We start from the raw sequence: 26355 nt of genomic DNA, 5'->3' as shown, positions 1-26355 counted from the left end.
TGTATATATTCACTGTGTGTGTGTGTGTGTGTGTGTGTGTGTGTGTGTGTGTGTGTGTGTGTGTGTGTGTGTGTGTGTGTGTGTGTGTGTGTGTGTGTGTCTCTGTCAGTAAAGTTTAGTTCAAAACCAGTTGAAACAGAGTAATTGAACTCTGGCACACCAAAGATGTTGCCATCAGATGTGAGTCAGCTGTGCTTTGTGTGCATGTCTCATCTGTATTTGTTCACATATGCATGAGTGTCTCTATGTATGTGTGTGATCATGTGCTTGCGTAGTGCACACAAAATCATGACTGTTCACTTGTGTTTGTCAATGTATTTGTAGACCTCTGCATTTTCATATTCATGTCTGTGTTTGGTTCATCAGCCTGCGTACAGTACAGCATTATGTGTATTTGTGAGCTGCTCAGTGTATCTGTATGTGCATGTACATGTGATCCGGTGATGTGATTGCTGCTCAGGGCTTTGCACCCCAGGGTGTCAACAAAGAGGACGACTGGGTATGCGTTTCGTCTCTCGGTGTCTGTCTCCGTGTGTCAGTGCCCATGAGGAGTTCACAGTGCTTGCTGTCCGAGGAGAAAACCGTCTCCATTTCTCATCTCAAGTAACAGAAATGTTGTGTAACCTTCAATTGCCTCTGGACAAGACGGACGGATAATAAGGCCCCTTCTGTCACGCATCTACATATGCAGTGTGTCACATTCACATACAGCCTCGGCGATGCCTTCAGACTAGTCTTGACTCCACTGAGCTCCTTGTAGAAGATTTCACATTGTATTTACATCCACACCCTGATTCCCAACCGGTTCCTAACATCCAATGTGAAGCGCATATGCATAGTTGAATGACACCAAATTGTAACAGCAAACTCAGCAGAAACAATCAAATATGAGTCTAACTGCTCAGTCTAATCATGAGGTTCAGAAAAGCAAGAGTAACATTACTGGATTCATGTCAACCTTGGATTTGTTTCCTCATCCAAATTGCTGAATGTGTTCTTTCCAGCAGCTTTACATTAACCTTGAATCCTTGCTTTTTCCTACACAAAATCATGCCAAGATCCAACAGGTTGGGACAAGCCTTTAAATATCCACCTGTTCAACCAGCATCCAAGCGCTCTAAAAAAAATATTGTATAATTAGTACCGGTACATCGTCGTTTTTATTTCCTATGTTTAAATGTGAAAATACCACCACAAGTAATATAATTAGCTATGATATATTTTGCTAAAACTGTTGCTACATACTGAGCTGAGAAAATGGATGGACAGAAGAGGAGTTGATTTTATTGAGAGGTTTGAGAATGGTCTTTAGACATTTTACTGACATTGTTACTATTTTTTTCATAACAAAAATAACTTTGGTATGTATATGAACTACCTTCACCACCCTTCAACCATATTTTGGAATGAGCATCATGTAAAATGTCAGCAATTTTGGGAGGACCTGGACCATCAGCTTTAGTCAAAGCTGAATCATTTTGTGAAATGTGTTAAAGCAAATGTGTAAAAGTGTAATATTATAAATCTATGATAGGGTTTTTGGTGTTACATATGTCTCTCTGGTGATTCAAGAAAAGGTCTGAGTTAGATATGTTCTGGCCAGTGATGTTGTGTAACAGCCTCCCTGCTTCTTTTTTAATACCGTTATGGGCAGCAGTTGTGTTACAGCGCTCACTGGGGATGTGAGATTTAAGGGATCTGCTCTGTTGCAGCTCCTGTTTGAGTTGCAGAGCTGATCTCTGCTGTCGCTGTCCAAGCTGCTGATCCTCTGCCTATAGAGCTGCGTCGTAATCCTTGAAAGAGCTGTAATTTCCTAAAGGTTGTGGAAAAAAATAGCATATTATTAATAAAATAACATATTTCAGAATGGGGAATGTTTTTGTTTTTTTTACATGATTGTACCAGTGACACAATTTGCCTCAGAATAGATTTCATTGAGTGTGTGTGCGCATAAGATTTTGACAAGGGATTTCAAGCTGGATATTGCCTGGAGCACACTGGACAACACCTGGGGGTCGCAAACATCAACCTGATTATTGTGAGAACCTCTGCCATACAGCACCAGGATCTTGGAACACATTGACATTTTGGAGAATATGCTTATTTGCTATGTTGAGAAGAATATCTCTCTCTAAGACCAGCAGTCAGTTAGCTTAGCATAGCATAAATCACTGTGAGGATGATGGACAACCGACAAAGACTCTGTACTGTAAAAGTAAAAGAAGGTTGTATTTGTTATTGTACAACAGGGTTGTTCAATAAAAACAGATTGAAGTCTCATTTTGATATTGAAAAACATGTTATGTAAGGCAGGTGAAGGATAAGTTGAGGAGTCCCACAGCCAGAGGAAATACGCTGTTTCGAAGTCTGGTGGTATGGCAGCTGATACTTCTGTGTCTCTTTTCAGACAGCAGCAGGGTGAACAGCATGTGTCTGTGATGCTTTCTATTGATCAATCTCAACAATCTGTTCTTTTCACAGAACCATTCTTGAGTTAGAACACTTTATTGATGGAGCCATTGTCATAAAAAGCAGGTTAGATAGTAAAGATCTAAGTTGCATTTCCTCCTACCGTTATATTTGAAATGTACCTGTATCCCACATATGAAAACCATGCACCGCTAAATGCCAACATGTCACTGTGAGCAATACATCAGAAACCCCCACAGGAGGAATATCGCATGCAGCTATTTTAGGATGATGAAGAGGGGCAGTGTTTCCCTTACATTGTTTTTATCAAAAGGTCAAAATATATATAATATTTATGTGCTCTGCTGTCAACCTCTCCTTTTCAAGCAATACAGGTCATGTAAAGATGACAATAAGAAGAAAATAGCTTGCACCAGATAAATTCATATGCCTTATAATTAAGTTACAAGCATATATTTATCTAAAAGTTAATATATTTTTTGTGATGTTTGCTCTCAAACCCCCCAAAAAGTGCCAGAAGCATTTTCTGTTGTTCGACCAAAATGCTCTTTCCAAATTCTAAGACAATGTTTCTTCATCTATGAATATTCATCTGAGAGTAAAATTAGATGCTTGCTCTTTGTGAGCGTGTGTGAGTGTGTGGTGCAGTCTTCTACTTCAAGAAGCAACCAGTTATGTGTATGAGAGGACCCTGCATTATGTGTGTGTTCAGAAGGCTCCGATTGGAATGAATTATTTAGAGGAGAGTCTCTTTTACTTATCCACGGTCGACTGGCTGCCGGCACATACCGTTCTGCTCTTGACGGCACAAGAGACTACCCTAATTCACTATCCACCCTCCTGCAGTATGCCCCCATGTCACCTTTCAACCCCACCCAAAGTTTTCCCAGCATGCTCCAGTGTCCCACTGGAGAATTAACCTTCATTGCAGCCTTGCTTTTTGGTAGATAGGGTTCACAGAACTACTGAAGAAAGACAGCAGGAGACAGAGAAAAAAGGACAAGTATGAAGAGAGACAAGCAGGAATAAGCTGTTTTATTTCAAAACCCCAAAAAATAAGTAAAACAAGTAAGCCATGTAACACAACTATCATTCACTTTTTTCAAAAAGTTTGATCACAAAAAGCTAATGAAATGAGATCCAACAGGCACATGGGCTGTGACAAGTCCGTCATCTTGGAGTCCTGTTATCCAGAAGCCGAATGCAAACAGTCAACGTCTTCAGTGAAGACTCATGTAAAATATTCATTGATGTGGCTGGCTTAATAATGTATTATGCCTCAGTTTAGCACCCAGAGCTTTGCTGTGCTCTGACTGCCTCACAGTACTTGGAGTCCAATCATTCAAGAAAGATGTACAGCTTTCAAATAGCAAGCTCACTCCATTACATATTTAGATTAAAATGGCTGAAGCTCTCTAGCACAGCTGATTGGTGTGTCTATCTCAAACTTTTGTATAACTGGCCTCCAAAAATGTCTTACTTTAGGAGGATTTTAAACGTTAGTGTCGATCAAATTTTTTAACAAGTGTTGTCTCATTTCCTGTTAAAAGTTGGAAGGGCAGCCCAATAAATTGGATGGAGAAAATTCCACGGATCACATACAAATACTGTCCAATATATAGCTGGAGTAGCTGGTTCTTTGGCTGATCTCTTCATTTTCTGGCAGCCAGTCACGGATGTGAGCCTTGACCCTGTCAAGCAGCAGACTGGGACTGATAGGATACTTTGTGCGGCTGTTGTAACACTGCTGTTGCTGCATTTTGATATTTTTAACTCAGCCATCCCATAATACCCATGTAGTGAGATATATGCTGCTGAGTGGCAAATATGGATTTGAATAATATGCACACTCAAGTCACTCTCTCTCTCTCTCTCTCTCTCTCTCTCTCTCTCTCTCTCTCTCTCTCTCTCTCTCTCTTTCTGTTTCCCACGCTCACTTCCACAGGTGACAAGTGTAATCTTCCTCTTCCGCTTTTGAACACACACACACACACACACACACACACACACACACACACACACACACACACACACACACACAGAAACGTGCACACGCTAATTCAGTACTCGCAAGTAAGGATTAAGTGTGAGTGGATGTTGGGAGCCACAAGGTGGATCAATTCAAAGCAGTCATACTCCAATTGGGCTGGATGAGGAACAAACTGTGTTTTCCTGAACTTTCAATGTGTGTGTGTGTGTGTGTGTGTGTGTGTGTGTGTGTGTGTGTGTGTGTGTTTGTGTGTGTGTGTGTGGAGAAGGAAGGAGGGAAAAGTCAGAGGAAGCAGGAAGCTTCAAAGGAAAAATGCTTTTGCTGTGCTTTTGCTTCGGAGACACAGTGCTGGTCACTTCACGCAACGCACATCAGTGGGACTGTGTCAAACTGTTTCCTCAAGAAGCACAGCAGACTATACAGCTCACCCTGAACCTCCTGGGAAAATAGTTTTAAAAAAAAAAGTGTTCTAGAACAATAGTTATTGGTTGTAATATCCCAAACTATCAATACTAGTAGTAAGTCTGTTATAGATAAAGAGGAGAGCTGACAGTAGACAGATATGTCATTCTTTTGCCCTTTGGTGACATTGAGCTTGATGTACGGGTTCAATGAGCGCATTTAGTTTCAGAAACGACAAAAGAAAAAGTGATGCAAATGGATCAGAGTCAGCGCTTGGTGCTTTTTGTGGATTTTAAAGTTATCTCTTCAGATGGGAAACAACAAGTAACAAATGCTGCTGACCAGAGACAGGACATTGTGGTCCATGGTCGGCATCTTAATGCAAATGCCACCCGGCCACCCCAAAAAACATTTATTTAATTTTGCCTTTTTTGTTTCGAAAAACATTGCTTTAAAGGTTTAAAGGGGCTAAATAGAATATTCAGTGCATCAAGGTATCGTGGAGTGACGTCGACCTGAGCGGAGAATTCATTCTCTCCCTCCTTCTGTGCATGTGAGCTCATAGTCGCCTTGTTCAGAGCTGTTTGGAGGCAACAGAAACAGTCCCAAACTAATATAAACTCACATTTAAAGTGTTTCACAATTAAGATACCTTTACAAAAAAATAACAGATCTGAAAAGCAAACAATCCGAAAAGTAGCATAGTAATTAATAATACAAATGCATTTAATTAGAATATATTATTTATTTACAAATGGGTGCAGTGTGTTCTTTCTTTGTCTTATATAAAGAAATGAAGACTGAGGAATTCATTTCTCTGATCTTCTGATCTTGTGCACTCCTCAATATCTAACGCTTTTGACTGTTAGTGACCAGCAGCTAAAAACTCAATGAGCTAGACCTAATTCAAAATCCTGACCACCTTCCTTCTCAAAGTGTACTCCTGCGACCCAGCTGCAGAAGCTGGTAGGGAAATGTCTTGCTCAAAGGTATATTCTGTGGGTGACTGAGCAATATTCCATCAGTTCCTTTCGACTGACTCTCCTTCCACACATTTTCTCAGAGGAGATTCCAGTCACAAAGTGAAAATACAAAATGTATCACTGTTGACCCGGTCCATGCTAAAACTTCCACTCAAGATCACAGGTTTTTATCTTACATATTAAACAACAATCATCAAGTCTGTTTTAGAATTTGAAAACCGGCACCAGAATCATCCATCTATCAATGACAGATCTTTAAATTTTAAGCTGTTTGCTTGAACCAACACTTACAGAAGTGAAAGGAATCCATATTTGAACAGCCATGCAAAATTAATGTTCTTTTGGGATGTATTTGCAGATAGTATTCAATGTGATTGAAGCTCAACAACAACAGTTCAACAAAATAACAGGTTATTACAAATATGTTTGTCTACTGCTGAAGGTAAACCCATTAAAAATCCAATTTTTTAATACAAGGGTTAAATTGCCTCAGTGTTAAAGTATACACATCTATTCATTATGCATTTGATGAGACCTTCTCTGTTGAACATCAGGAAGCATTAAATTGAATCAGAGTGCGAATGTTTTTCCATTAATTGTTTGCTATAGTGCCGTACAGACTACAAGACATTACACTAAGAAAACAATTGCAATATTGTTCCGTTCATTTGCATAATAGCTTCGCTATTGCATGTTGAAAGGGTCCGTTTTACTTCATACTTGACATGAAAAATGTTCCTTCTGGGATTCTTCTTCTTGTATTTTATACATTAAACCTTTTTTTCTTTTCATCCAATCACGTTCTCCACCCTCTTAGGGCCAATTTCAGCAAGAGGCCGTTTACATCTGTGACACATGACTTCAGTATCGCAAGAAAGTGACGCACCAGAGGAAACCGTCACAGACAAAGTGAAAAGTTAAGACAGAGTTTGAGTCCAGCACCTTCTTTATTATTAAATAACATGAGACAGTTTGGCTTTGAAAGTATTTTTACAAATTCAATCTATGTTGTGCAATTCAAAGTTTCTGCGTCGTACGTTGTAGTGCAGTTGTGAATTCATGTGCAATGCGTAAATATATGTAACGTGAGCACATGTGGGTGCAGCCGTAGCCAGTGTTCCTTCTCAGGAGCCATGCATAACTCTTTTGTATCTTACAAACATATCTACAGAGAAACACATTCTGACAATAGCAAAAGCTAAAGGCAGCTATCAGAACAACATCATACATATTATTACCAGCTGTCAGTGTGTGTTTTTAACTGAGACGTTATAGTCAAACACACTGTCACTCTTTTCTCAAACGGTTGTTGTCTTTATTGCACAATGACAAAGTCCTACTGCAAAACTCATAAAGGTATTCAGCTTATTCTTTCTTAGCCATTTGAATGTTCAGAGGTTCTTCAAATTGCAAGTATTATAATAATTACCTGACACTGTTAAACACATTGTTAAACACACTGTACAATAACAATGACTGAATGGATATTTTCAATAAAACACACAGAATGGAAATGCAAAAAAGAATAAACATAATGGGAGACAGGAGACAGCTGTTAAGAGATAAGCTGTAGGCAGTGGCAGGTCAAAACATGGCACAGGAGAGGATAAAGACGGGAAAGAGAAAGGAAAGGAAAGCAGACTTGATAATCAAAGATGAGATGGGGAAATCAGGGGAAATCCAATGAGGGACGAGACAGCTGAGAGCTATATGATGGAGTCCCAGAGAAAAGCATGAGACACAGATGAGAGACGCACTACCAGAAAAAGAGAAAGGAGACAGTTCTGTGTTTAATGTGAAAGAGCTGCAGGAGGGATAATTCCCAAAGTAATTTAAATGGGGTACAGAGACAGACAGAAGTAGACAAAAAGAGAGGGAAGGAGACTGGACAAAGACAAGTTTCTCACATAAAGAAGCTGATAAGTGGCTGGAGGAAGAGTCCCAATGTTCCCAACACACACACTGTCACAAAAACCCAGAGGAAGATCCTGTCGATGACCATGGCTACGTACTTCCAGTCGTCCTCCACCTAAGAAAAGGAAGGACATTGTGATGTGTATCATAAATACATAACACATGAATTCCTACTATTCCTACTATAGCACGTTTCTTCCAAAAATGCTCCCAGCAAACTAAACTGCTTAGTGGTTATTGCAAAATGTGAAGTCTTTGTTAACATTACAGCTGAATACCTATAAGGGATGTGGTGTCTGTGTGTGTGTGTGTGTGTGTGTGTGTGTGTGTGTGTGTGTGTGTGTGTGTGTGTGTGTGTGTGTGTGTGTGTGTGTGTGTGTTTGTTTGTATACATTTAGTATAGAGCATCCATTGATCAGTCAGGTGTGGACAATAGGATCATGTCTGCATTGACCATAATGCCATTGTGTGCTATTCTGCATGCTTCAAAAAAATACCCTAGCTGTGTTATGAAAAGATGGAGCTGAAGCAACAAACATATCAGGGCCATCCAGAGGGTGCAGGAGGCGCACACAAAGCCCTCCATCTGCAACAAACAAGCAGCTTTCCTCTCCCATTATAGCTCAGGCTTTCCCCACCTTTTACTAAGCTAGGTAGACTATTCACACGCTGCAGAGAATACAGATGTACAGTATTGCTTTGTTGTTGCATGTTATTTGTGTGCTGTGTACATTGTGGGGACTCTGTGCACACACGTCTGGGGACAAAACTCTGGTCCCCACCAAATCAATCATTTATTTATTCAACATACCCAGGGTATCTTTTTGTAATCTGGCTTCACTAAACCTAACGACCGCGTTCCCACTTGAAAGTTCCATGAATTTGGTTATAAACTCGGTAAATCAACCCATGGTTTCTCGATCTGGTTATGAGCATGTTCACATAAGTGTGTTTTCAGCTCATGACCGAGACCAAACATGGATGAGTCTGCTGTCAGGAGAGCGGCACATTTTGCAAATAAAGCGAAAACCTTAATATTAGACAAATAAGCAGAAGTTAAACATCTAATTCAGGCTGGGATTAAGGCAGTTTAAACTGCCAAATAAATGAAGGACAGCTAACAATAAATTGCCTACTGTGTGAATGCGTAAATTAACAGATCTATTATATCACTGCTTAAACATTTTGTCAACGAAAAAATGCTCACTGGAAGAGCAGAGCTGAGTATAAATACAGGTGTTTAATCCTGTTAAATTAAGTGGCGTGAATGAGAATATTTAAATCGTATTCCTTCAGCTGCAACCCTGGCGAAGCTGACTTGGGAGCAAATCAAAACTATATATTTAACAACATAATGCTAAGCAGTAAGACGATTTGCTTCCATAACTTGTTATCACCCACAGCGTATTAAAGTAACCTGAGCAAAGTAACACTGCATCCAGTCAGTGACTGTCAGACACGACTCTGACATGTCTCACTGCAACACACAGCTCAAGAAGCTGACGTGACACTGCCGGGGTTTGAGCTGAAAGAATAACGCGAAAGTATTTTCATAAACACCGTAAGAACCTCCGTTGTGGAACTCAACACCGAGAGTTAACCCTTAAGTTACCTCGCAAACTCCAAATAGGTTTTGTTCTGTTTTGATTATACTTAAATCATCTCACACACGTCCCTTCACACTGCTCTACTGATCATTTAACAGTCAGTCACTATACTTAACCCTTTAAATACATACATTCAATACGATTTCCCCACTACAGTTGTGTGTAATCATTTGTTTTTTGCCTCAGAGTTGAGTTATGACACCTCGTATAGTAGTTTAAAGTAATCTACGTCTCTATCAGTTGTATATATGTTAATGTCAATGTTTCAATTCAGGACTGCTCTCGTTGCAGAAAATGATCAAATTCCACCGTGAAGGTGAAATGAATAACTTTTTCCTTAATATTCAAGATATAGCAAAAATGTCTAAACCTAATGTTCAAAGTTAAGCAATTTGTTGTTTGTGTGCAGTAAAAATATAAACTTAAATATGTTGTTTTACTTGATATGATGTAATTTGACAACACTGGCATTGTAAACTCTGACCGAATATCATGCCGAACACATCAAAACATCTATTTCATTATCAAGACAGCTCAAACTTGCTCTTGTACCTCTTTGGCTTTGTTGCGAGTCCTCATGTTCTCTGCGATGTACCTGACGCTCTCGATGGCTTGCTTGATCTCTGGCGACACCACGGAGAAGGCAACAACAGCGTTGACAGCCGAAGGAGCCGTCAACGGCCGCAGCACCCTGGGCGCCTTGGGCACCTCTGACTCCTGGGGTCCCTGGGTCGGGGGTGCCTGTGAGAGGGGAGGGGGAGGTGGAGGAGGAGGCGGAGGAGGAGGAGGTGGAGGCGGTGGCACCATCGAGGGAGGGACAGGAGTCGGTACCTCTTTGCCTCTGTAGGGGCACCTCCTGTTCATGTCCCGGTTCAACTCACCGTACTCCACACAGTTCATGGAGCCACCGGCGGAGGCGGCCCCTCCTCCTCCCCCCCCTGCCCCGACATCCAGCGGTGGAATCGCGACACCCCCAGTTATACCTCCAATGCTTACACTTCCTGTGCCACTTCCTCCTCCTATGCTGTTCTTTCTCTTTTTGTTTCCTGCACTCCTTCCTCCTCTTCCTGTCCCTCTTGTAATACTGCCAGGGGAGGAGCAGCCCTGGTCGATGGGCCGCCTCATCAGCATCACCCTGGGCAGCACCCCAAGGAACACAGACCTCACCCACTCCGGCATGGTGTGAGTCATTGGGGTGCGGTAGTGGACATTCAGCACAAACACCGTGATGACGATGCTGAGCGTGACAAAAATCATGGTGAAGAGGAGGTACTCGCCGATCAGAGGGATGACAAGTGACGTCGAAGGGATGGTCTCAGTGATGACCAGCAGGAACACAGTGAGGGAAAGGAGGACGGAGATACAGAGGGTGACCTTCTCGCCGCAGTCAGACGGGAGGTAGAAGACCAGCACTGTGAGGAAGGAGATAAGGAGGCAGGGGATTATCAGGTTGATGGTGTAGAAGAGAGGCAGGCGGCGGATGTAGAAGGAGTAGGTGATGTCTGGGTAGATCTCCTCGCAGCAGTTGTACTTGATGTCATGCTTGTATCCTGGTGCGTCAATGATCTCCCACTCTCCACTCTCCCAGAAGTCTTTCAAGTTCACCTGAAGAAATGCAAATGTGAAGTGAATATTTGAGGGTAATATACATTTGAAAATAACAAAAGTTTTTGTGTGTGAAAATTGAAAGCAAGTCTGTTTAAAAAGACAAAATCAGTGAATAGTTTAAATGTTCAAAGGTCGTCTTTAGTAAATTGTGACACCTCACTCTTTTTTGGCATTGAAACGAAGGCATTTAATGGATGTTTTCTAAATATATGATATGAGCACATACATGGGTATTTGTGCCTTGGTACTGAAACCTTCCTGGTAATATCTCAATGAGTTTCCACAAAAAAAATACAATATTGCGGTGTAGAATCAAAGAGTACATGGCCAGGATCCCTCCCCCCTTTCTCTCCCCCTATGCCTCAGAGACTCCCTCTCACCTTCGAGCCAATCAGCACAAGGTCAATCTTGGCTTTGTCATACGTCCAGGAGCCAAACTTCATGGAGCAGTTCTGGTAGTCAAAGGGAAAGTAGGTGATATCCATGGGGCAGGAGGATTTGAAAATAGCTGGAGGAACCCAGGTGATGGTGCCATCGAACTTCAGCAGAGCCTTGGTCTTGTCTTCCACAAGGAAGTCACCGACAGCACTGAGACATGTAAACAACAGGTCAGTTAAAGGCTATTTCACACACAAAAAAATGGAGAGCATTGATAAATAGCATTAGCATGTAGGAAGGGAATAATGAAATAGTTAGAGGGCTAACTCTACACAGTTGTATTTCTCATCATAAACATGCTAAACATGGAACTCTTCTTTTGCATTTGTACACTAAAACTTACTTGTTATACAAAACGATGTCCGGCCTCCAAATTTTATTGGAAGGAACACGTATGAACTCAATCCCGTCGTACTCAACAGGGGCCCATTTCAGTTTGTAGTCGTTCCAGACCTAGAAGACACCCAAAAGTTAACATAAATAAAAAATAATGTGTCATCGCTAATGGCATTACATAAAAGATAAAACTCACTCACATGTCTCAGCCACAGATTGGTTTCCATGATCTGATTCACCTCATCCTAAAAAAAAGAGCAAAGTAGTCACTAAGAGAAAAGGATGCTTTTATACAACATATGATTTGTTTGTTTACAGATGTTTATTTTCTCACCACTTTGACCAGTTGAGACATGGACACCTCAAACTCCACTGTGACTGGATCTGATACATTCTCCACTGGTCGGATGAACTGGTTGTACCTCCTGAACAACCGCCGAAATAATCTGTCCTCTCCCTTGGATGAAAAGCAGCCTCATGAAAGAAAGAAGAAAAAACTGTCAATACTTAAATACATGGGTGTGTTTTCAGACATTCGTACACATCTTTGCTCTTTAGAGATATGGCACTAATAAAACATAGAGGAAGCCAGATATCACACTTTTTTATTGGAAAGGGTGTAATGTAATCCAAGGTCACTAAAGAAGTGAGGTATATGCATTGAAAGGTCATTGAGTGAAGTGAAAGCACTTAAAATACTAAGCTTTAGGTGCTGGCTGTGAAACTTCTCAGGCTGAACTGAATTATATTTAAAAAGTCCAAAGTAGAAATTTAAAGTGTTTTTGTTTTTTTAAACTGGTAATTTCACCTTTTCACAAGCATACTTTGGGTTTTTTGGCAAATGATTGATCCTGAGTGGAGCTGTTAATGGTCAGTTCAACCAGTTGTATTAATGAAATCTTTAAGATTTAATTACTGAGATAAACACTAATAAATTATCTTGAGTGTCATTCTAGATCTGTTTTTGTCTTTTCTCAAAGCGGTCTACGGGGCCCACACTAGATTTTCTGCCAGACCATATCCACAGCTCTCAAACCCGCCATAAATGAAGCCACTGTTTAAATCCTTGTTTTGTAAGTTTGTGAGTCTTACTAGTGGTCAAAAGACGGGCCGTTTACTGCTCTAAATGTAGGTGTCATAGAGCCCCTTAAGACAGCTAGTCTAAGTTACTTTGACTAGACTTAATGTCAGGCACTAAAAATAATTTCACATTACATTCTGCTCAAGAAAAGCTTCCAATGATACATCAAGCAGTAATTTCACCAGAAAGCCCTGAGACATGTTTCATTCTTTCAAAAAAAAAAGTGAGAAATGTGGATGAAGCAAAAAAAGCCACAGGCAGAAACAGTCACATTGAACAATGTCTCCAGAACAACTTCACAATGTTCTCACTGTAAGGGCCATTTTGCATGTTTCTTGTTATGTTGACCTCCCACCACTGATATAATAAGGGCAAAGATTGGGTTCAGGTGTTGCTCAGTTTAGAAAGGCAAACAGTTTTTGGACCGTTTTGAGGAGCACGCTTGATATGTTTGATGAGACTGGAACATTGGTGCAACATTGGTTAAAATTTTGGTTTATGATTTGAATACCGGCACCTAGTTATGCCGAGGAGATTATTATTTTCAGTTTGCAAAAGAATAAACATGGACTTTATGACGGAACATTGTGTTTAATTTGAAACGCGTCAAAACAAGAAACTCAAGTGAGCAGCGAGTAGTGCCATGTTGAATTGGAAACGGGGCACTGCACTCACTGTTAAACATTGTAGCTTCTGCAGAAAGACTTAGCAATATTTCTGGTGGGAGTGGATATATATATATATACATATATATATATATATATATATATATATATATATATATATATATATATATATATATATACCTGGATGTCTGTTATTTTGGTTGGATTTAGATGAAAGTTCCCTTTAACTATAAAATATTTGCTCTGGATGGAGTGACGGCAGTGAGAGAGCAAAGTGTGTTTCTATTTCCTGTTTACAGAGGGGAGGCAAAGCCTGCAAGCTTTTAGGAAATCTCCAAATATAAGATGCTTGGAGCAAAACATAACTGGATGCCATTGGCTAGTGTGTCTGACGAAGTGTGTGGGCCGGATGTGTTAGGCTGGACTGGTGATCATATAGTAGAAGAATGCCACTAGGAACACTGGTGACCTGTCGACCCAAGCATAACAAGTGGCCTCACGCACCTCATGCACTCTCATCACCAGCACAACCTCATAAAGCACCAGCGGCTGCAAGGAGCTCAAAGTCCTCTCTACAGTACATAGAAAAACATGGAAATAAACATAATCTTTCCATTCCTCTGTGTCTTCATCCATATCTTTGAGCAGCCTCCTTTCTCTTCTACTCTTTTCTTATTGATAACTTGTATGTTACTTTATGGCCTTGGATTTCAAACTGTATACATTATTCAACACACTTCCAAACCATTCAACTTGCACTTACCGAGCTGCGGGAACCATTTTAGAGATGGAGGCAAATGTGCTTTGCCAAAAGGACAAATAGGTCACAACCCATATACACACAAATAGCTACATTCACTGAAAAGGTTTGTGTCCTTGACAACAACTAAATAAAACATGGCCCGTTAATGGGACACTTTATTTTTGTGCAAGTCTGTTACCTCTCGACAAACCAGAAACTTGTGAACATGAATTACACAAACCTTACTTTGATATATTTTTCCCTGTTAATTTACTCTACATCATCTTCAAAGACATCATATCTTAATAATATGTATGCCATATTTTCATATTGAACATTGTACAAGGACAAACAATAACATAGATAGCTAGATAGATAGCTAGATAGATAGATAGATAGATAGATAGATAGATAGATAGATAGATAGATAGATAGATAGATAGATAGATAGATAGATATGTACTTTATTATTTCCCAATGTGAAATGTGTTGTCATAGTAGCGCCACACACTTTACAGACACCAAATGGAATAAACTAAAAATAAAATAATATATATTTTATTATATATATATATATATATATATATATATATATATATATATATATATATATATACATATATATATGTAAATGTAAACACAATGGAATACAATAACTGCAGTGATGTATATGTTGTTCTATATGTTTTAGATGAAATACATTTGTACCCACAAATGTGACTGAGAGAGAGTTTTTCAAAGAGAAAGCTTTAATTAGCAAACATTTGTGACAAACAACTACGTGAAAATAAGAATTAGAAGATACAAACAGCAATGTTTTATTGCAGGCTCTAAACTAGTTGACCTAAGCTAGTATGGGGCTTTAGTATTAGCAATGTGCGTGTCTATCCCGTTCACATACCTTGAAAACAAATAATTTCAGTAGGAAGATACTTTAATAAAAGATATTTTTTGAAGAACCTTTATGTGAAAACAAATATTTAATATGTTGTGCCTGTACAGTAAACTCATAAAGTAGTTTGTCCATATATTGCCATTGGGAATACACATAGATGAATATCTTGCAGACATCTCAGATTACAGTCTGGTTTCTCATTTTGGGAGGCTTGTTCAATTACTCATGTTGAAAAACATCTGACTTGGTAGGGCCAGGGAAATAAAAATATAAGTGAAGTATATCCCTGTTATTTTATTTGAGGGTCAATCTGAAGCAAGTAAAGTAATATGACACAGTGAACACGTTTCTTAAGATTTTTACATTTACAGGTTTTAATTTAACCTCATAGGGGACTAACACTGCTCAGGGGTAAAATCAGCTTACTGAGCTAAAAAATTCAAAAACACTCACAACACTTACATAATCACAACATCTGGTGCACATAAAACAATGACCAAACAACAAACACAGTTATGTTTCTGGACACATAAATGAGTGAGTGACCTTACGTATCCCCATATATTACACATGCAATTACATTTAAATATTTTGCCCTTACTCCCCTCACTAATTTAAGTTCACATGGAGCACACAGAGTGGGCTGCAGGCCAGCAGAGACACAAGCTTATTCATCAAGTTCATTGAGGTAAATTTAAATCAGGTCACACAGCTTTTTCCCATCATGTTTATTCCCCAAAACATTTGCTGCTACATAGCTTTCATCAAATCATAAGGATCGCCACCCCGAAGGAAGGTAATGAAGCTAGAACCATTTGGGGAGTAAAATAAGAGAAAAATCTGATTTGATCTTACTTACTTTGATCTGAGTTTTGTGTCTTTATCTAACAGGCAGTATTGTCCTACGAGGTTAATTAACACAAAATTAATCTGAACCTGTCAGATTTAGTTAACTATGGCTGAGACTTTGCATTTGCTATACCCCTTAAAAACTCTCAACAAGTTTTCTGAGGTCACTGGCATAGAAGAGTTGAGTCTTAAAGCTTAATGAGAGGGCCTCCCTCCTGAGACTCATGGGTAATTTCAGCTCTTGGTACCTGCCTTGAAAACTGGCCGCTGCTCCCTGATTCGCTGCACACACAGACAAGTTGTCTAAGCCTCTAATTGGGATAGGGGAAACCAGGACACTTATAATCAGTCAATTAATTGGACCTATTGTTCACTGTGACCAAAAAAAATGAAGCCACCATTGTTTTTTTCTCTGTTGGCACAATCACTGCTCTAATGCTCTTCTTTGTTCTGACACTGGAGATCTTAGACTTATTTTAAAGGAAGTTAATTATAACCTCTGCCCTTTCACCACAGATAATCCTGCACACTGCTCGCTGCAGTCTGGTACCTAATGTAAGGATTTAATTTGTGTGGCTCAAAGAGAATTTATGAGTTTTCCTGTGAAAGGGACAGTCAGTGAGTGAAAGTTAATATCCAGACCAGAGCACATGTAATTCCAATTTATGTAGCTGTGGAATTATATTTTCAACAGACACTGATATGAGGTTAATGTTAAAGGAAAAGTTGACATCTCTAGCAAAATTTGCATTAAGGGACTGATTATTTTTTCACCAAGAAACACTTGAAAAAAGAAGAAAATTAATTATTCTGACCGTTCCCGGAGCAACAAGTATTTTTCTTTGAGCCTGCCTGAGAGACTGGGGGAAAAGCACGAGCCATCCTCCACCATAAATAACCACATGTTCTCACCAAAGTTAGATCGGATTGGAGAAAATACAAAGCAAAGACTGACCTTCTCCAACCATAACATTCAATAGTGAACCATGGCTTTCATGCCTTGTTCCTCTGACCCCACTTTCCTCGTTGGGGAAAAAGCAAACAATTGGCCCAACTGTCCTAGAGTACTACAAAAGTTACCTATAACGATTTACGTATGAAAAAAAATGAGACCCTAACTTATTCCAGCCAATGCATCAAGCAATTCGCATGGAGGGAGATAGAGTTATCACCAAAATGCACATTCTCCTTAGAAGTTATCATATCATGGCATAAGCTGTGTGTGCACTTCAGGAGAATATGAGTGCATGACAGCCACCCCTCCCACCACACAAAACCAACAACACATCCCACATTACACACATCACAGTGCGCACACAGCCAACATTAGCGACGCATGCATATTAATGACCGTTTTCACAAATAAATTGGAAGCAACAGCCAAAATAATACCGGTTGGTACAGTAACCATGCTCACTGGGTACATTGGCTCCATCCACTTATTCCGGCCAATGTGACTTTATGCAGGTTAAAGTTGTAGGTCCCACCAAAATAATAATACATAAGTCCCTCCCCAGTGCTTCCACCCCCGCTCACTCTCATCAATAATAGACAGTGTCTAAAACAAGACTAATAGTATGCAGCCATGGTAGCGGATGTGTGAGGCTGTCTTTGGGCACAGCGGCAGTCGAGCTGAATGCTAATTTCAGCATGCTAACAACCTCACAATGGTGCCAGAGAAAACGCCAGAGCATCACCAAAGGCATTCGAATACTTTGCCTGGAGAGCATGCCTGTCTGTACAAAATGTCAATCCATCTCGTAGTAGTTTAAATATAATTTATAAAATGGCATCAAAGACCACCCTCAGAAAACTGGACACACTCCACCACTCAGCAATCCGGTTTGTCACATGTGCACCCTTCACCACCTGCCACTGTGATCTTTACAGATTGGTGGATTGGCCCTCCCTTCATACCAGATGACTGCAACACTGGCTACAAATACATTTCGGGAACGACCCCTCGGTATACCGCTTAAATCTTCTGCACATTTCTGACAGCAATCGCCGTTTGAGATCTAGTGACTTCGTTAGGCTCATCATTCCAAAACTCTGTACTGTGGTTGGTCATAACGCCTTTCATTTTGCAGCTGCAAATGACTGGAACTCACTACAAAACACACACAAACTAACAGCTCTCACCTCTCTCAACACATTCAAACAAAAGTAGCAACAAGTCATAGTTGACGACTTTACTTGCTGACTAGCCATCACTTCTCTCTCTCTCTCTCTCTCTCTCTCTCTCTTCCATTTTTACAAAGAACAAAGTTTATTTATTTACCTATGTTGTTTTTAGCCATGTTTGTGTCACTTATGTGGACGGTGCTACTGCTTCTTAGCCAGGTTATCATTGTAAATGAGAATTGTTTTTTAATTGATTTTACCTGGTTAAATAAAGGTCAAATAAAATAAAGGTCAAATATTTGAATCCGTGCAAAAGTAGTGAACCAACCACTAGGAAAAAAAAAATGTCTTTGCCAGTGATGATGAAAGTCACATGATGTCAGCTTGCCAATCATATTTTACTTTCCCAGACATGCACTCTTTCCTTCCCGTGCCTTTGTGATGCAGTAAAAAAAATAATGAGGTTTTGCTCTAAGGCGGATCAAGCAGTCATGCATTTCCCCCTTAAATAACCACATTGATTCAGAATTAGCAAGCCAAACAGTAAGTCTGTCCCCGTCTCTTGTGTCTGCAGGACCCCAAAGCTTCAGAAGGAGCCGTGGCCTGTGGGAAGCTCTTTGATCATGCATGTGCTTAACAGGATGAGCCTGGCAGCGAGTGGTGGACAATCTCAAGAAACTAATTACCCTCCAATAATACACTGCTCTACCAGTGAGTGTGTGTGTGTGTGTGTGTGTGTGTGTGTGTGTGTGTGTGTGTGTGTGTGTGTGTGTGTGTGTGTGTGTGTGTGTGTAAAGGGAGATAGCGCAGGGAAGATAGAGTAGGAGAGAAGTGACAGCGAGAGGAAGCACAGTAAAACTCGATGTCGTGTCTCCGCTCTCCAGGGTTTTTAATGGCCTGACTGTGACATGCTGAGTGACGCACAAGAGGATCCACAGTGGTTACTGCATGTGCTGTAACCATCGCATTAAGCATATGAGTGTGTTCATTTATGAGGGCTCGTCTACAGTATATAGTGTATGTACTCTGTGTGTACACACATGTTCCTATTTATGTTCAACGTATGTCCACTCACCGTTGATGTGATTCACTCTGATGCGTAAAATTCAATGGATCGTTGCCTCCATGCTTACATCTCAGAAAATGTGTGAGTTTTTAGGTCAGATTCGCTATTGTATATTGTAATTAAACTCACATTTTTAAAAAAAGGACAATTCTCAAAATATAAAGATGTTCTAATGGGATAACAGCATATTTAAGTACCCCAATGCCAAACTATGTTTACTATGAACAAAAAACAAATGTTGAGAACAGGATAGACAACATCAGCCCATGATGGCTTTACTGGATAGACATGGGCTGTTAGGAAGAATGATATATTCAGTCGTTTGAGATTGATTCTAGCATAACTCTTCCTTCACATTCGTTATTACATTTCTATGCGTGTCTCCCACACAGCAACGGGAAGTTCATCCCCTGTAACTTAAGATCAAAGGAGATTAACATTGAGACGGAGTGAACGCAGTCACCAACACAAGCACCAATGATATTCTGCAAAATTCTGATGCTGCTCATGTCATTTGAAATCTTCAAGAGAATGAATCCATAGCAGATAAACAGCCAGGCAGAAAGGAGTAAAGAGAAGTGAGAGCACCTTATGGAGATATTTAATACTCAGCCATTCTACAGAAAAGGTGTGTGAAAGATTCAACAATATGTTTCTATGTGACCGATTATCAGCCCTAACGGCTGGGATTACCATATGTTTAATTATAAAAATAGCTACAGATTATCAGGTTATTTTTACAGCAGCAAATGGTGTATGTATTTTGCCCTCATTTTAAACCATTGTGAAAAATGTATTTCCCACAATTTAAGTCATAACGCAATAAGTATTCATGAGATAAACTACACCTAAGAATTGGCCAAATTTAAATATTCTCTTGAAAGTGCGAGTGACACTGCTATAAACTGTTCAATCTCCTCACATAGAGTGGATAAATGTCCTTCCTAGGTCAATTAACCAGACAGAACTAGCAAGCAGCTTTCCGACCCATTCAGGGAAGATGAGCAGCTGCCAAATCAAATTAACAATCTAATCCTCATCCGGGCCCTCACCTCCAGCCTCAGGCACCGAGTAGGAAAGCAATATGATAATGGGCACTGTAGATCAAATGGCTTGTTAGCTGTAGTTTTGTAAGGCACAGTGAACAGCTAAGGCAGCAGAAGTTCTCCAGATTCAAGCACTTGCTCGTCCAAAGGTCTATCAAGATGACAATGAAGCTACTCGACAGCTACCTCCCTCTGGAGTTGACTCTGGAGAGATGACATTTCCCATACTGATCTGAAATTGTTTCAGGATCAAGTAAGAGGAAGGAAATTCTTAAAGAAAGAGATCTAGGCAGTGCTACTTCCCATGATCCAGGTGTGGCTAAGTCAATAGAAAATGGATGAATGGCTAAATGGATTAATAGATCTGTGAAATTATTGATGAAGGAAACTATGCCATTTTAACAAGAGGCCCTGGAACATCCTGCGTTCTTTTTGAAGCAAACTGAGATCATTCTTCCTGATCATGGTTGAGTTTGTCCCATTGACTAATCCAGCAGGGGAATCGGTGAGGGCTTCAACACTCAGCAGGGCGACGTGACAAAGCAGGACATGGATGATGCCCTCAAAGTGCACCATAGAGGTCACTACTGCAGACAAGGAAAATAAAGAGTCCATCACCACTGTTGAAAATGGCAACTTGGTTGAAAAGACAAAAACATCAGATTCAAGAAGGGAAACCAACAGCAAAATGTATGAAGGATGGCACTGTTTTAATGCGGAGCTATTACAACGAGGCTTAACTCCTGACTGTTAATTAACCATCAAAATGTAAAGTTGTTGAGACTTGACTTCTGTTGCAGTAGCAAGACAACAAACACACAAAGCGACAAACAACACTTAAGGCTGCATCCTGGGTTAGCTTGTGTCGTGTGTTAGCAGCTGGAAGCATTTAGATCAAATGCTCAAAAAAACCCGTCTTCCATATTAGGCCTCTGTTGCTCAACATCATCTCCAGCTTTCTCTCCCTCATTTCTAAATCCTGACTCAGTTCATCACCAGCACCAAAGACCAAGATGTCCCAGAGGAATCATTCAGCAGGGATGTCTGCAGGAGCATGTCTGTGTTTGTGTGTGAAAGAGTGTAAGTGAGTGTGTGTGTGTGGTGTTGGTTGGAGGGGAGTATGGAGGTTTAAGCCAATCCATAGGGGGTGAAATAAGTCCTCTGCCTGTGGTGGTAACACCATGTGTGTGGGAGCGAGGGCTCAGTTGCAATAATCACACCACAATCGCGTTAAGAGGATCCTCAAGCCGCTGCAGTCCTGAAGTCACACGCACAGAAGCACACACATACTCACTGATTGCCTGTCAGACTTTGATGCAACCATATTGCTTCTGAGAGAGAAACCAGAGAGCCGTCCTGTAGTTCCTAGCTCAGAGAAGAATTTAAGTCTGGCAGAGGAGCAAATGTGCTTGATGATGCTGCGATGCAAGCAGACAACTCCATAAGCAGATAAAGGCCTCAAGGTTTTAATGTAAATCATGTTGAATGCTGGTGCAAGAAAGAACACATGATGGTTTGCCCACACCACAATCTCCATTGTGAAGACTCAGTTGTAAAGACTTCTCCAAATTATTAGCACAGCAATACAGTTGCTGCTCTCTTAAGCAGAACTTGTTTAAAAGGAAAGATCATCTTTACACTGTCAACATGCAGCTGCAGCCTTTTAAAAAGCACTGTAAAGCGAGTTAAGGGGTCAAGCCTCAAACATTAGAGAATCAGATCAGTATAATGCAGGCATGGCTGGACAATTCCCTCAGTTATTTCTGCTGCAGATGATGTATGCTGCAGGGTAATGCATCATGCACTCACCAATTGTAACCACTCACTCTCAGACCTCACGAAAACAATCTTGTCCATTAATATGCTGATGAGCATCACAACCTATCACACAGGCGGTAACTTTATGTATCCTTACCCAGTGTACTCAACTAACAGTCCTATGCTGTAGCTTTACAGATCCCACACACCTTACGTCCAAGCGCCTCCAGCCAAAGCCGAATAAAATACCCCAATCCCATGGTCTGCAGGATCAGCTTTTCCTCTGGGACAAATCGCTCATACCTTCTGTAGCCCTCTTATCTCTCTACTGGGAGTGTGTGTGTGTATCAATGTGTGCTTTCAGTCACTAATCTACATACCCACCCCTTGTACAAAAAAATCTGCAACCAATGAGGGATTGAGGGAAGGATGGAAGAGAGGACAGGTGGAGGACAAAGTTGGGGAAGGTGAAGTTAAAGTTATTGAATTTTTTCTATAACTTTCCCTTTAAATGGTCAGCCCAACCAGCTCTATTAAACAAGGACACAGTGGATTTCCTCTGACTTAAGAGACATCTGTTCTACTGTGGAGAGTATTGACACTTTCATCCTGTCACGGCACCGCTTTTTTGTTCCTTTTGAAATTCGCCCAATTCAAGGGCGACATGAGAAAGAGTCGACTGTCGCAAATCTCTTTCGCTGAAGAGAACAAGAGAGACAGTGAAAGAGTCCATCCCACGTGTCATACGGAGACACATCCCTTCCCTTCAGCGCTCAGTCTGCATCATGTTACAGGATGTGCGAAGCCAGAGTCTTTCTCATCGACTGGACTGTGCCAACACAAAGCCATTTAGTGCTGCTCCCGAGAGGGGACACCGGGTAGCACATCTGGGACAAATTTACTGACGCACTCTGGGCTTTAAAGTAAAGAACAACGGTTTCATGGCAGTGGTTCAACCTATAGGCTATAAAATAATTACTCCTCTCACAATTATTTCAAACCACAGGGTACGTTTTTTAGTCTGCGCGAAACCTAAAACAGCTGAATAAATCAAGAAAAGACTTATATATCTGTACCACCCTTACAAAGCAAAATACAGTTGCACATTTAGGTCGAAATGAAGTGATGGTCTGAATCTGACTTTTTGACATCTGTCTTAATATCTGTGTGAAAGCTAGCAGGTGAGTGTGACATAGTAAAAAAAACTACAAATCTAAGGAACGTATAATTTACATAACAGACAGTTAATTAGGAAGTTATGTTGAAGAACAAAACCTCAGCTAAACATCTCCTAACTGGCTTAGCAAAGAGTACATTTATCTGAAATCCACTTTCGTACAATATTAATCTATCTTTAAATTACACAAAGTGTAAATGTATTTTATTTATTTATTTTTATGTCAACATTTCAAGTAGAAGGACAGGCTAGCAAAACACAACTATGTTGAAATATAGTTCAAAGGGTCAGTGAGGTTGTATTTGTTCGAGGAAACTGTTTTCCCACCTCACATTCTGTGAGGATTAACCAAAGCCAGGCCAAATAATCAGCCTAAATGCATGCCAACCTTTCTATCTGTCACACAATTTGCCATGCAGCTTGAAAATATTTCTTTGGTGCTTCTGTAGTCACTGCTCTCTGCTTTTGAATGGCAGGATCTAAACTCAAATTTCAGCAACAGAAATCCACAGTCAAAGACTGACCAAAACGACAGTGAGCACTTAGAACAAAGATGCTGCCAAAGAGACATTACCACTTCAAAGCACGTTATTTTATCATTCACATCGAGACCCATTATGCTCCCATCGTAAAGAGGCTCTCTCAAGAAGTGTGCTTCTGTGCAGGCCTACTTACTCTTTGTGGGTTTGAATGAGATGAATTTCCGTGTTTAAAATAACTATTTAGTTACACAGTGAATGCAGCGTTAAAGCATTTATCTTTGTTCTACTGTGGGTCCCCTGAGAGCAACTCAAGGACACAACTTCCAAATATACAGATGTAAAGCAGACAGAAGATTGACAGCTTAAACCAGAGATAGAAGAAGATATCAAATATGTGTGGAGGTAATTTTGGAAAGAAGAGAAAAGAAATGGATGACACAGAGAGCAAAACAAAACACAGACAACCTGACTGAGCGCTCCAGCCTGATGTAATGTCATAAACCAAACCACATGGGAAGTGAGAGTATTGCACTTTAACTCTTGCTGCAGCATCAGGATCTATGGGTGCTACTGTACTTCAAATACCACTGAAAGCCATTAAATTGCCCTGAAGCAAGAAACTGAACCACTTCAGCTCCATGACATCTATCCTGTACCTATAACCTTGACCTTTGCCTTCTGTGTGTGTGAAAAGCCCACCACTCTCCACATCTGGAGGATACAATCAACATCGACATGTGTTGGCTTGTTTTGTGAATGGATGGCTGCTTCACAGGAGCTCAGGGGATGAGGTAGTTCAAATAAGACCATGTCACGATCACAGATCATCTCCCACGCAAAGTAAACCCTGAGCCACTCCCTGCAACAGTGACTCCACAAGTTTCTACAGAATATAGGAGATTGTTATTTACAGTCACGTGCAGTTTGTTCAACTACTCAGAACATGGTGTCTCGGTGTCTGTTTTAGACGGTGCAGCAAGCAAGATGCGCGAATGAGAATGGAAAGGGGCTCACGATTTCCTGCGAGTTGTGCGCTCCTGAGCGCTCAAAGACTGGACAAATGAAGAAGTATATTAAATAGTGTTGCACAAATTACCAGTTGTAGCAATGAAACGTGTCTGCACTTGACATCCTGCTCAAGCCACGTGTATATCCATGTTATCTCGCTTGGTTAAATATTGTAGTTGCTTATGCAAAAGCGGTCTTGGTTTTCCCGGATCATCATCAAAGGCGCACAAAGGTGCAGCCTAAGACCTGGTGATGGATGACTTAAGGTAACTTAGAAGTAAGATATCGAGTAAGGTAGCAAACCATTCACGGGAGTCATAAATACGTTAAAAGTAGTCCTAAAGTAACGAGTAAAATGCTCCTTCTTTTTTTTATACCAGCATAGCGCCGATGCGCCGATGTGTCTTACCTTGCGCTGCGAGGAGCACCAGCAGGAGGACGTTTGTTAGTTTCCCGGAGAAATTCATCGAGACATCGGCGCTTGGCGATGCTTTCAGTGGATAAAAGACGATGCCGATTACAGAAGTCAGTAACCCACTACAGACGTCTGTGAAGCCTTACGATTCGAGCAACATTTTCCTTTGCGCTCTGGAGCATGGAGAGGCTGGACTCGCGGCGCGCTCTCCCGATATGACCAACTTCTTTCTGAGCGTCCCACCTTCCCCCTCCCTCCATCCTAGCGTCCCACTCACCCACCCACTCACCCAAGGGCCAAACCTAGCGACCTGAGTCACAGTGACTCACAGGTGATAGGTTTGGAATAATGAATAATGAGTTTAATGGGTTTGATATGGCTCAGGGAGCGCGAGGGGTCCCATCTTAAAAAAAATGTCTACTTAAATATTTATTCTCATAGTCACACCTTAAATGATGTGTGTGTGTGTGTGTGTGTGTGTGTGTGTGTGTGTGTGTGTGTGTGTGTGTGTGTGTGTGTGTGTGTGTGTGTATATATATATATATATATATATATATATATATATATATATATATATATATATATATATATATATGTGTGTGTGTGTGTGTGTGTATATATATATTCCATATGTGTGTGTTTCTTTGTGCTTTGTATCTATCTATCTATCTATCTATCTATCTATCTATCTATCTATCTATCTATCTATCTATCTACTGTATTTGTTTATCCAGTTTGAATAATGTAGATTTGTGCAAAAAATAGTTTAAATTGGCTAGATTTCTCTGAAAAAAAGTTCAGAACTAATATTTATCAAACTCAACAAATTATAATCACATCTGCTCAGCTCTAGAGAACGATGTTGCACACACATAAAAGCACATATTTTCCCTGCAGAGCTGTAAATGACCTATTTAGTCACTTAATTGATTTTGTACGCATAACAATGCTCAGGCAGCTTAAAGCATTAGTTGCTCTATTATAGAGTCTTGAAGGATGCAGAGTCTGCCCAATTCAAATAATGGAAAGCTATATAAATGGAGAGCAGAACTGTCAAGCATGCAAGTCTGACTACTACAGTATATGATCTTTAAAAAAAAAACATGTACCAAACATGCATAGTAATAAGGTGTTATAAGGTAACTGGATGGACAGACATAGCTTTCAGTTGGTTTGTCTCTTAATATTCATGAAACGGTGCGTGTGTTTATAAGGCACATTCACCTGACTACATGTTTATCCATGTTTTTAGTATTCAGCGCACAAGATGTATTTGTATGTATTATATCTACAATATTCACCCCTCTTAACCCGCTTACCTGGCACAAAAACTGAATCTAACATGGAGTTTATACCTGACAGACAATATAGAGACAAA

The 26355-nt window shown here is 40.4% G+C and overlaps 1 protein-coding gene across 1 annotated transcript; it reads right to left on the bottom strand.

Moving 5' to 3' along the window:
• Positions 1 to 6749: 6749 nt before the first annotated feature.
• Positions 6750 to 25169, bottom strand: LOC137788507 (neuronal acetylcholine receptor subunit alpha-3-like). The gene is made up of 7 exons (XM_068581347.1): positions 24972 to 25169; positions 12043 to 12182; positions 11909 to 11953; positions 11716 to 11825; positions 11315 to 11522; positions 9879 to 10931; positions 6750 to 7834 (listed from the first exon to the last, which is right to left on the bottom strand). The coding sequence occupies exons 1-7, from the start codon at positions 25027 to 25029 to the stop codon at positions 7709 to 7711; spliced, it is 1740 nt and encodes a 579-aa protein (XP_068437448.1). The 5' UTR covers positions 25030 to 25169; the 3' UTR covers positions 6750 to 7708.
• Between the last annotated feature and the right edge of the window lie 1186 nt (positions 25170 to 26355).

This window comes from Clinocottus analis, unplaced genomic scaffold (genome assembly GCF_023055335.1).
Source record: "Clinocottus analis isolate CAN_PGR_092001 unplaced genomic scaffold, fCliAna1.0.p SCAF_10, whole genome shotgun sequence".
In the NCBI taxonomy this organism is placed as follows: Eukaryota; Metazoa; Chordata; class Actinopteri; order Perciformes; family Cottidae; genus Clinocottus; species Clinocottus analis.
Note: the sequence above shows the minus strand (reverse complement) of the source record. Positions and strands in the feature narration are given on the sequence as shown.